This window comes from Filicampus tigris, chromosome 10 (genome assembly GCF_054856515.1).
Source record: "Filicampus tigris isolate MCC_2025a chromosome 10, RoL_Ftig_1.0, whole genome shotgun sequence".
NCBI lineage: Eukaryota > Metazoa > Chordata > Actinopteri > Syngnathiformes > Syngnathidae > Filicampus > Filicampus tigris.
The window spans coordinates 17687753-17700685 of NC_141226.1; the positions used below are offsets into that span (position 1 = coordinate 17687753).

Sequence of the window (12933 nt, forward strand, 5' to 3'; positions counted from 1 at the left end):
GAAAGATATTTGAAAGTGGATGGCACAGTAGCTCATTCATAAGGACTTTGGCTTTTTAAATTGTTTTATTACTTTAAAAATGGGTTTATTTTGTTTATTTTTTAGTTCATGGAAGGCCTGAAATTAAAGGCCTGTGTGAAAATATAATACTGGACATACTGTATTTGCTTTAGTTTTAAGGTATTGAAGGTTATTTGTTTAGTATCCATTCTTTTTGCTTCATTGGTGGTTATGTGATATTTAATATATTATAAAATTCTAAGTAACAAGTCAGTAGTTTAAGAGCTTTAGTGCAGCAATGGGGAAAGGTATAACATCACAGTTTTCGATCAGAACCTTGGAAATGTTTTATTTCAAATAGACATCACAGAATCAATAACACACACTCACAAAAAAAAAAAAAAAAAAAAGATTAAATAAAATGTATCTGCCAGACACAGAAAACGTGTATTGTGACACAAGTTCTTTTGGCGCGTTGCATTAGTCAGCTGCTGTTTAAAGTACATAACGTGCTGCATAACCCATGTAGTAGTTCAGCATGAAAAAATATAGCACCTTGTCCCAGTCATTGTTATACTTGACTGGCGAGTTGTTGTGAGGTTGTCCATGATGACGTTGATGCCAGTAGATGACAGGACAGTGCAAATTCAGACAGCATAAATAAATTAAATACGTATGTTGTCAATCCCTTTGCAGTTCTTCTTTGAAGCCACATTTATTTTAAATCAACAGCATTTACACAAAAAGTGGCCGTGGGGCAATTATTTACATAGGTGGATGAAGCACCCATCAACAAATTGGAGTACGGTGTCTATTGATGGAGGTGTTCATTTTTCGAAGCGGATGAAACGCCGACTATATTGGCCTTTCCGTCTGTTTGAGGGAGGAGTTTATTTGGATTAATTGAGCAGTGGTTTTTATTTTAGGGAGGAGTTTGTTTAAAGCGGATGATACACATGCCAACTAACGGGGTCACAGTGTCCATTTAAGGAAGTCATTTATTAGTCTTATTGGAAGGAGGTGCCTATTTTTCTAGCTGAATGATGCATGGGATGACAAATTAGCGGTAGTGTATGGCGTCTATTTGTGGGTGGCATTTTTTTGTCATAAGTGGATGGTAGACTGCCGACCAATTGGGGTGTGGTGTCCACAGTATTTGAGTGAGGTGTTTATATTTTCTTAACAAACGGGTGGATCATGCAACAGTCGATAAATTGGGGCACGGTGTCAATTTAAAGGTGCCGTTTTTTGTGAATCCTGCGGTGGCCAACTAAATAGGGCATGGCTTTCATTTGAGGGAAGCACTTATTTGTTTAATCGGGGCCACTTTCTGAGCAATTACAGTATTTCAACTGGATATTCTGCACAGCGACTAACTAAGAGCACAATACTGTAGAATATAAATCGTTAATGATGTAAACCCATAATGACCAGAGAGCAAGTATGAGTCCTTAATGCTAAGGCACTGCTTCAAATAAAACACCAGCAGTGAGGTGTGACTGCAATAAAAAACAAGCAACGTTGAACTCCAGTGTCTTTTACAAGGTGGATTTGTAAGACGCTACACACACACACACGCGCGCACAAAAAAAAAAAAAACACTACGTAAGCAAACAGCAACCTCGTCAATATGGCCGATACAAAATGAGTCGTTATATACAAACATTTTAGAGGTGGTGGCTCAGGTCCCTTTCTGAGCTGTTGCATGTGCTGTACATACATGTATGTACACTTAAAACTCTGCTTATTATATTTATACGGAAATATATATATATATCAGTGCAAAATACTGAGATTATATTAGCATCATGAAGCATTTGTTCTTACATACACACATAAATAAAGAGGCCTACATGTTTAGCATTAGTGATAAGAGCTATTAATCCTCTCTGGATGTTCAAAACAAATCAAAGCCAAAATGCAATAGTGTGTTGTCTACATATGCCCGTTTGATATGCGTGCGTGTTTTTACATTTATCTTATCCCTAAGAATGAACTACTCTAACATGATCAAGTAATTTCTTCATGGATACTAATAATTTGAGGGCACCGCCGTCTTATTTTGCATTTAGTCATTAATCAGAATGAAACGATTTGACAGAGAGAAATAAAAAAAATAAAAAAAACATTTTCTGTAAATAAATAATGCTTATCTGCTACATAACACAGAGGTGGAAAGGTTATAAACATTTATAAAGCTAAAAATAGAGTGCCTTCTTTTCATGAAAAGACCAATTGAGGCAAGAACTGTGGTCATTAAGACTAAGAGTTACTAAATTTGGGGGAAGTAATTACCCAGGTAATGTCTACCCTATTTAGCATGCATTTTTTCTGTGGTTCATGGAAAGAGCTGAATTAAAATACTAAATCACTTAAAAATATTTTTACAAAAACAATCTACAACATTTCCACTGCTTTTGCAACAATTATGTTATGTAAAAGCAACCGTAAAGAATGAACAAATATTTTCTCACTGAGAAATTTTGGATGGCAGCACGATACCTTAGTGGTTCAGCACACATGCCTCACTGTTCTGTGGTTGAAGGTTCGAATTCTGGGCTTGCTGCGTGGAGTTTGCATGTTCTCCCTATACTTGCTGGGATTTTTTTTCTGGTACTCCAGCCTCAGCTTCCTCCACAGACCAAAAGCACGCATGTTAGGTTCATTGAAGACATAAAATTGTTCATTGGTGTGAGTGTGAAGGCTTGTTTGTCTACATGTGCCTTGTGATTGGCTGGCGACCAGCCCAGGAAGCACCCCACCTCTGGCCCAAAGGTCAGCAGGGATACCTGCGACCCTAATGAGGAGTATAAAAAAAAATACCTGGAGTTGCATGGGTACAGTTTGAGATCAGCTCACTTAATGCACAACCTTTGTGGAACAAAACCAGGAAGTGACCACAATTGGGCCTAACTTTCAGTGGTCTTTCTGGGACATTGACACAAGTGCAATACAGCACTTAAAAGCTTCCTGTAGTGGATTTGGAGCCCATAATGTCCGTCCAACTGTTACTAAATAAACATCTTACAAAAGAGTTGCTAATACTGAACAAAATCTGTGCGTGCGAGAACCCAACACAGACAGCAGCATCAAAATTCTCCATGTAAAGTCATTGATCAAGTCCTTCAGCCACATACTCTTCTAGCAGTATGTGTGCGATCCTATTTACATGCATGTATATTCTGTGTCGTAGTAACAATGTGTACCCTTCAAGTATTTACACATCGCAAGGATCTAATCGCTATGATACTCCCATGCAGCAATAATGCAGCAACGCACTATACTAGATTCTTGTGATGCGCACTTGAATTGTGCATATAGAGCCTTTGGCATTTTTCCATCAGTGGTCTTGTGAATACACCATGTTGTTTGCCCGCACACATGCACACACACATACACACGGTTCATCTGGACAAAATAAAAACATGTATGCTTCCCTGATGTCTGTGCAGAAGAAGATAGTGGTTTCATGTTATGTCCTCGAGTCAAAAGGATGGATTTAAAGGTCCGTGCTGAAGATCTTCTAAGGCCACAATGTTCATTGGTGAAAAGTCAAATGTAAACACTAGAAGGAAAAACAGGAAAAAAGCGTTAAGGCATTCAAATATTTTAATAAGGGAAAATACCAATAAGGCCGCATGACTAGATCCCCTCTAACAGTTTATTATATACTACAGTATTATTCGTTTTTCAATTGTCAGTCATATTATTTTTCCATGTACTTATTGCAATCATATTTCATTTTTATTGTTGTTTGCTAGTTGCAATCATCAGCCACGTTTTTTTTTTTTTTACTATCATCAGCCGTCATTTTCTTGTTCACTTTCACATTCGTCAGCCATTATTTGGTAACTATTGTCAGCCATCTTTTTTGTCTAGTATAGTCAGTCATATTTTATTGTTTACTATTGTTGGCCACGTATTTATTATCAGCCATGTTTTTTGTGAACCATCAGCCATGTTTTTTGTTTGCTTGTTGTGATTGTCATCCCTGTTTTTTTTTTTTTTTTAATCGTCAGCCCTGTATTTCTTTACTATTGTCAGCTATGTTATTGCAACTGACAACCATGTTTTTGTTTACCATCATCATGTTTTTGTTCACTGAGGCTAATCATTTTTTGTTTACTATCATCAGCCATTCTTTTTAATGTACTTATTGGGATCAAAAGTCATGTTTTTTTTTAATGTTTCTATGCAATACTGATGTCAGATGTCCCTTCCTGGCAAACTCAAATGCAGCATTAAAAAAACGATAACACGCCGAGAAGCTAACACAAATGCTACTTGATTAAGACTGACACTTTAAAGTTGGACAGTCTTCTTCAAGGTAGTGCTTAATATCGCTCTAGTAATTAACCTTGTAATTGAGGTCCTTCTCATTGGAGCACCACATTAAGAACTTTTAACAAATTAGAAGCAAATCTTTTATCCTTAGCACTAAGCTACATGTCTAAAAATAGAGCACACACCTTATGTCATAAGGCACTTCAACAAGCCCTGGTGTCCTGTTTCAGAGTCGATCCATTATTTATCTCTTCTTCACCTTCCTCCTCCTCCTCTTCTTCTTGCCACCCACCAAGGTGCACTGGCGTTACCAAAGACGGCGTCGAACCAACGTGGGCCGGGAAACCTGATCATTTTGATTATAAAATTACCTCATCAAATACAAACGTTGTCTAATGCAAAACACGACTACATGCCTGTAAGTTTTCACACTCCATAAATATCCCAGAAGTGGTACCATTTCCAAAGCTCAACAAACATTTTCTAGGTTTCGCTGTATACCCAACTTCCCATTTAAGTTCCTTATCAGTGATAAAGTTACCAGTGTTGCTGTGTAGCTCAGTCATTGGCACTGAGCTATGCCAATGCCCGGAACCTCTCTGCGGGTGTGACGTCTGCTGGTGGAGCTGAAGAGACAGATTGGTGTCAATAAAAGGCAAGTGAGTGGCGTAATGGTGTAAGTGAATGAGAGCGTGTGGCACCAAAGAGAAAATTACCTCATGCATGTAGATAGCGTGAAGGCTCATCTCCGCTGAGGCAAACTCCGAGTGCAGCGTGTTACTCCGTAAACGGCTGTCACTGAATGACATGCTAATAAAAACACAACACATATAAAATCTTAACCTGTTAAACGGAACAATTATCTTTTAATTGCTTGTCTACGATAATATAAAATAGGTGGAGTGCCTGCCCGCCTATCAAGTGTGAAATTAAACCACCAAATAAATCTTAAGATATCAGCAGATCAGCAGGCACGTCAATCTGTCTGTGAGCGATACGCTCCACACTTATTATATACCATGTCTTTAAAGGGAAAGTCATTGTAGCAATGTAGCAGCCGTGGCTAAGAACTGCTTGTTAACCATGCACTTTCTTACAAAACACGTCTTGTGCACGTTACATTCACAAGGTTGTATATTAAATCCCCCTTTAACTAAACTTAATGTTAATAATCCTTTCTGTAAATGACAAAATCTTTGAGGTCTGTTAGATACCTGTCAATGACAGTGCGATCACTGTGGTACATGGTACTTTCTTGATGTATCGAGGAAGTTTGGTGGCGTTGCGTGCGGCCCCGGCCAGTGTGCGGCAGCTGGGAGGTGGACAAAGAGGCCAGGACACTGGCGGCAGCCGACGCTGCCGTGCTCGGTGGGATAAAGCGGTGATCTCTGCCTTGTAGTCCTGACGCGGTGAGAACGGGGTGCGCCAGGACGCTGGCCAGCAGATTATCAGGCTGGGAACAATGACAGCGATGTGGTGAAATCATGAATAACTGCAACACAGAAATGGACAAAGTTTGCCTGCGGGGTTTTCTTACCCCGGTAGCAGACTCGTTGGACTGCAGCGATGTGCAAAGAGGAGCCTCAGAGAGCAGGAGTTGCGTGGACGGACCGCCTTGCGCGTCCTGTTGCACCTTCTCCTTAAGGTGGCTGATGAACACAGAGCTGTCCAGCGGTGGCTGCCAGTGTGGATTCTTAATGGTGAAGTGCATGAGCGACAACTCCGTCTTGCCGTTCTCGGCCTGCTGGTACACGGACGCCTCTGTCTGGCCCTCGGACAGCCACTGCAAAAACGTCAGATACATTAAAATAGGTCTTTGGTAATTGTGTGTGTGTGTGTGTGTGTAGACGGGTAATGAACTGTGTGTACAGTGGGGTACACACACCGATTTTTAATCGCTTAAAAATTGCTTGTTAGCTTATCTGGTCTGTTCCTTGTCATTTGAAGTGGATTACTTGTCATACAAACACAACCAGTTGCTCCTTCGGGAAAGCATCAACACCACGGGGTAATCGCCCAGAATGATCTTTTAGAGACGTCCGATAATCGGGTTTGTGCAGACTTTGAGCGAACAACGGGGCAGGAAAACAAACGCTCAAATTTGTCAAATTTGTTTCCGGCATATGTGTGCTGCTTGAGTCCTGCTTACAGTTGGATTCCCGTGACGTCTGATGTCCATCTGTGCAAAGGAGCAGATATCTCCCACGCCAATCACCTCCACCGTGAAGTTCCTGAAGAAGTCGATGATCTCCAGAGACTTGTTCCTCAGCAGGAAGATGAGAATAAAGGGCGTAATGATGGGACTGAGCAGCTCCTCCAGGATGAACACCTGATTCCGGCAGAGAGCGGTTTAGTGCGCTTAAAAACAGCACTGGAAATGCATGGCTGCAAATGGCTTTGCCATGATTGAAAGCATTGCACTAGTCATGCATTTGTCCTAGTGTATGTATCTTTCATACTTTTTTTACTGCAATTATGTTTTTTATTGCTTTTGTGGAATATGAGAAATCCGCCCGTATTCAGCCATCTCGCCGGGCGGCCATTTTGACACTTTTGTCAACTGAAAATTACATCCCAGTTGCTCAGGGCTGAACCATGGCTCAGCTTCAGAAAACAGGTGAGCTGTCATTGGTCGTTATCTGAGTCCTGAGCAAGCGTTCATGTCAAAAATGGCCGCCCCCCTGAGATGGCTAAAAGAGGGTGCATTTGGTATTTAACTCATATTCCACAAACGCAATATTAATCAGAATGCCATATTTCAACTAGTGGGCATACATAGAAATATTCTGGAAAAAACATGCTTGGGTTCACTTCCTCTTTAACAGGAAATGCAACAAGGCTGCACTCATCCAGCGAGGTTTCCTCGACTCACCGCTTTGTACTGGAACAGCTGTGCCACCTCGTCACGGGTTTCGCTCTTGTTAGCGTTGCCCCTCCAGTGGTCCGGCATATAGTGGATGTGGGCCAGCATGCACTGCAGCAGCTGTTCTGGGCACCAAACCATATGCTCGTCCGGGATGAAGGACCTTGTGTTGGACAAAACACACGTTAGTGTTAACTAATGTGTATGCAGAGACATTGGAGACAAGGATGAAACAACCCACCTGGTGATGGTGATAACCACCCCGAGCACTGTGATGCCAGTCAGAATGTGTTGCACCGTCAGGACGTCTTCATCGTAGACAGTCAGCGCGATGAGCACGGCCAGCACAGAGCCCGAGAAGAAGGCGACATTTTTAGCCAGCACGGTGAGCAGCGGCGAGGTGAAGGAGTTCATGTATTTGGATGTGGGCTTGTAGCCTCGGCCCAAGCGTCCGTGCAGCTCGTGATTGAGCTCGTTGAAGTGGCGCAGGTACAGCCGGCCGTAGAGGGACCAGCGCCGAGCGCCAAGACTCCCGGGCTCCCGGCGGATGATTTCTGTGTAGCTGAAAAACGCGTAGAGCACCTGCCACACCAGAATAAATGGACAAAGCAGCAGATTGGCCACGCCCATGAGCAGGATGACCCTGCTGAGCTGCTGCGCCAACTCCAGCCGATTGCTGCTGCGCTTGTACTTGGGGTGCAGGTTCCACTTGTTCTGGAACAGCGAACCGGGGCCCCAGAAGAGGATGAGCTCAAAGTTGTACTTCAAGCCCTGCGTGAGGAAGACCACATCGCCCACTAGTGGGAGCTGTAGTCTCACGGGAAGCAGCGATTTGTTGATCATGGCCACCATGTAGTTCTTGAAGCGCAGGATGCGGTGATAGATGTCCAGTTCTGTCAGCTCTTTCTTGTGGATGCACATTTGCTGCTCTCGCTGCAGGCTGATGAGACGGTCTTGGACTTCCTGCCACGTGAAGTTGCATAGTTCATCCTGGGACAGAGGCAGTGAAGATTCATATTTGCATGTTAGCAAATGGGTGAGTGGATATATACAACAAAATGAGAGTTAAAATGCTTTTACTGTCTTCACAAGAGACGTGTATAATGTGAGTGTGTAAAGTGTAGGATAATTCTTGCTCCTTGGGTTATTTTGACAGAAGCATGTCACAGACATGTTAGAAAGACACTTGGAAATTGTTTTGATTTAATATGTCTCCTTTAAAATCTCAACTCGTGAATCTATTGGACACTGCTGGACATGTGTACCATTCTGATCTTCAGCGCTTTAATGTAGAACTGCCGGATTTCCCAGTAGCTCAGGACGTTGCAAATGACCTTGATGAGTCGATAGATCCAGAAGATGGCCGCCATGATGAGAAGGAATATGTTCCAACTGTTCTCTTGGATGCTGAAGCAAGCAAGGTATAGATGAAGATAACAAACAAAAAACACAACTAACAGAGATAATCCATAATCTTAGCTAGATTTTTCCAAGTGGCAGGCAGAATGAAGTCCTAAAGTTATGGGGGGGGGGGGGTCTCATTAATTTGAGTGAAAAGTCACAGTGCGACAAGAATAGTTGCAAAATTGAAACAGGGGAAAAAAAAATCTAACTTTTTTGTTCAAGTAAAAAGTTGGCATGTTGGGCGAATCAAGTTGTAACATGATGGGGAAAAATAGTATATATATTCCTTCATCATAATTCAGTCATAATTTTATAAGAATAACCTTATGAGGATCACGGCATCGTAATATGGGGGAAGCCATTTTTTGTAAGAAGTCATAATGTTACAAATAACAGAACCGTATAATTGAGCAAAAAGTTATTTTTGTAAGAAAAAAGTAATATTTTTACTAGTGTAAAAAAAAAACCTACAATATTATAGAATAAAACAGTAATGTTCAGAGAAAACCATAACTTTGTCTTGACAGGAGACCTCACAAATCCAGTCATCGTTTTGCAAAAGAAAAATAAGATATACTTAGAAATGATGAGCAAAACAACTGTTTACATATCTTATCCTGATAGCCTGACAAATCTCTGATTATGCAACGTAAGGGAGCTGAAAGGAACAAGCCGATCCCACATAGGAGTTCCAAGCGGTTTTGCGTCACTTGTTGTTTTTTGTTATATCTTTTTGGAAACTGTTGAAAACAAGCACAAGCCAGAATACTGTGGAGGAAAAATATGACATCGGGCGGAGCTAGTTCCTCACAGCCTGCCAACGAAGTCTCATGTGGCAGTCAGCTACAGCCAAAATGCTGGCGTCTCCGTTGACCACTTTTACCTCACTGACACGGATCAATTACTAAACGTGCAACACAACAACAACTTCACCGTGTTGTAACGCTTCAATGTCGCAACAGGAAAACCAATCATAAAGTACTAATATAAATGGAACAACTTGTCCCTCCTTCTAACATGACTTTAAAAAACAGAAACAAATAATTTGACTAAATAATTAAATAAAAGTTGCTTGACAAAGCAAGGGTAGTTTAATTATTCTGTCCACTACAAATTTATGAAGAATTAATCTGTTTAAAACGTTTTTTTTGTCGAGAAGTCACAAAGGTAAAAGAAAAAACACTGAAAACAAATTCAGACTTTTTTCAGGTTAAATATTGTACTAGTCCAAGCGAATAATCATATTTTATTGACTAAAAAGTTAACAAGAATAAATGTAGTATTAGATGATAAAGATAGACCACATTTTTTAATTTTGTAAAATGTTCAGATGTTTCAAGTTAAAATGTAATGCTATTATCTCATATAAGAAGTCTTGTTTTGCAAGAATAGAAAGTAGAAATTATTGTGAGAATAAATGTTATTAAAAAGTATGGACAATGCATGGATGGAATCATGGAAGTTAAGTCATTTTTAAAAGTGTCCAAAAATAGTGCAGGTAAACTGCAATACTGTAAATGGGTTCTTACCTATGTGTGCACTGCTGGCTGGGTAAAAGGGCATCAGGGATGGTGACCTTGGTCCTGTCCAACGGGTTGGGACCCAGCCCCGTGTGGTTGACAGCGCGGTTGGCGAACAGGACGTCGTATTCCACGCAGTTGACCAAGAACGTCGTGAACGTGACGACGAATAAAAACTGACTGTCGAGCACAGAAAAGAACAGTAAGGCTTTAATCCCACAAGACCTGGCATCTATCCACCTGCGCTGTTTAAGAAAAATCCAAAGAAGTGGAACATTGCCGCAACTGTATGTGCTCTTAGTGACATCATCAAAAGTGACTCTGAAGGCGAAAAAGCAAATTTGTGCTCCCCCCATTTTATGCGAGCACCATTCAATACAGAACAGAAATATGGCTAAAAAATAAGACAGAGAAATACCATCAGGGTAGATGACAAATACTGCCTTGAGAATCTGATTTAAATGTATTGCTGGGGTAGTCAAGTGTAAGAGTCAGTGCTGTATGATGAGTCATTGGGCTGTCATTGCACGATTATTAGTTCATGACGCCCTGTATTAACGTGAGCCGTGGCCACATTCAGACAAACAGCCCAACAAGACCTAAAAATAGATATGTCCCCACTGGCATAGAACAGAAAAAGTTATCTCAGATAGATGGAATGGAAAATAAACAAATGAGAGGAGAGGACAAGTGCTGTGTGTGATTCAAATGGATTGGAAAAGTTGACAAAAATCCAACCATTTTGAGTACATCTTATATAGAACATTTAACAGTGATTGAAACTGTTGAATTCCTCCAGATGAATTTGTTCATGTTGAAGCCTGGGGCATATTTAACAACCAGCAGCATCTGACTTCACATACACAAAGCACCCTGTTGGAATGCAAAAAAAACAACATTCATGCATTTTTTTTTTAATAGCACTTATCCTGTTCATGGTTATGAGATGGTTGAGGTATACAGGTCATGTGACCTGTTCACATGAGTGCCAGAGAAAGTTTTGAACTGACTTATCTTTGTCTCATTTTTATATTCCAAAAAACAGGCATTTAAAGACTTTGTATATCCACCATAGTGTGTACTTGGGAGATTTGCGGTTACTTGATATAACAAAATGAGCAATGAAATCATCTTCAGGTAGCTGATGTTAATACTTACACAAGTTCAAAGAACTCCGACAGCATCATACAGGCGAAGCCATTCTTTTGATGAAAATGATAGATGTGGACACACAGGTTAAGTGAAAACATGGCACATTTGTATGAGAAGTATCACTTCAAGTAAAAAAATAAAATAAAAAAAACGCCAAAAACGAATATGAAGCTATGAAAGTCTAGTGAAGCGCCCCATATATAGGAGTGCAAAAAATTGGAGCGCTACCATAATTCTAGGAAATATATGCTTAAGAAAACAAACTTCTAGCTCATTACGGATGACGATGTGACAGTCACTGAGGAAATGTGTGAAGGTAACCTCGGAATGGGGCACGAGAATGGGTCTGGCTGCCTTGCTTCTGAGCATCACGGATAGTCCATATCACGGACAGTCCATAGCATCCACTGCACAGCACCACCTCCAGGCCAAAAAGCAGCTTCGGTGACAGGCTGCTGTCACTGCACTCTTCCACTGACAGACTTACAAAATCCTGCCTCCACCATGCACATTAATCACATCGTTCTGGACTTTCAGACTGCACTGGAATTTTGACCACTAAATCATTTACTAAAAAAAAAAAAAAAAAAGACTTGTATAGATTATTTCATTTATATTTTTAATACAATGCTTGCTTGGCCTTGTGTTGTTTTTTAAAGCGGAAATGCTGGAACAGAGAATTGCCTTTGCGGATGAATCAAGTCCATCCATCTATCAAAGTGACATTCTCCAGGTTACGTGTCCTTTTATTAATTTAATTAGAACATCTTAAGCCAACCAGCGTCACGGAAATTTGGAGGTTCCACTGTCTTAGAAAATTAGTACAACAAGGCTTACTAGTAAATCTGCTGCCGTATGGCTCAGTGCAATGACAGACGTCACATAAAAACACACAAGGATATTCTAGTGAAGAAGTTATCCAAGTTCTTGATGTGGTGCCATGAATCTGCAACACAGACGTTGGGGTTGGGGGTGGGGGGGGTGGCGGGTTACGGAAATAGCTTCGCTGTGAGACTTGCAAAGCTTGGTTTGGTCGTTTTTTTTTGTTTACCTTTCAGGCCTTCGGGCACATGGAGCAGCAAGTCCTCCTCCCCGGGTGGAGAGTCCTCCTCCAGGTCCTCAATCCTCTGATACTCCCGGTAGGCTTCCAAGGTGGCCATGGTTGTGCTTCACATTCTCCACTCAGTCGTTCAACTCACTGAAGAAAGAGCTACTGTGTCACCAAGCAAAACGAACGAAGACCTTCAAAAGATGGCTACAGCTAGCGACTCGAGAGGTCCAAGTCAGGCTAGCGACAAGCTACATTAGCGTTACAACTTACGATCGCTTGTGACGTAACTCTCAAAATTTCCCAGAGGTTCGGTTTATGTTATTGTTGTGATCCACCAATTTACACGACCATCAAATGCCCCCGCCGCGAGTGTGAAGTGGTCGGCTAGTGTGGGGATGATTCAGCCAGTCGAGCGTGGTCACGCAGAGTGCTCGGTTTGTTTTGTTCCCGACTCGCTCCGTCCATCCGCTCGTGTCGAACTCCTTTTGCTCCCCGTCCAGCAAAAACACAACGTTGACTCGCGTTCTTTCAAACCGCACGCTTTGGTTCACCGTATGGTACCATCAACCTGGGTCTACCAGTCTAAGTGCGGCCAGCTCTCTTCCAAAAAAATAACATACCTTACGTGTGTGTCCACTGTTTTTGTCTTTCACAAACAA

At 41.3% G+C, this 12933-nt stretch overlaps 1 protein-coding gene across 1 annotated transcript; it reads right to left on the minus strand.

Moving 5' to 3' along the window:
* Positions 1 to 332: 332 nt before the first annotated feature.
* Positions 333 to 12930, minus strand: atg9b (autophagy related 9B). Its single transcript, XM_086043447.1, has 15 exons — positions 12545 to 12930; positions 12275 to 12421; positions 12124 to 12169; positions 11230 to 11292; positions 10081 to 10251; positions 8413 to 8554; positions 7389 to 8137; positions 7157 to 7310; positions 6434 to 6613; positions 5822 to 6067; positions 5499 to 5737; positions 5001 to 5094; positions 4826 to 4910; positions 4470 to 4630; positions 333 to 3565 (listed from the first exon to the last, which is right to left on the minus strand). The coding sequence occupies exons 2-14, from the start codon at positions 12381 to 12383 to the stop codon at positions 4488 to 4490; spliced, it is 2421 nt and encodes an 806-aa protein (XP_085899573.1). The 5' UTR covers positions 12384 to 12421; positions 12545 to 12930; the 3' UTR covers positions 333 to 3565; positions 4470 to 4487.
* Positions 12931 to 12933: the final 3 nt, after the last annotated feature.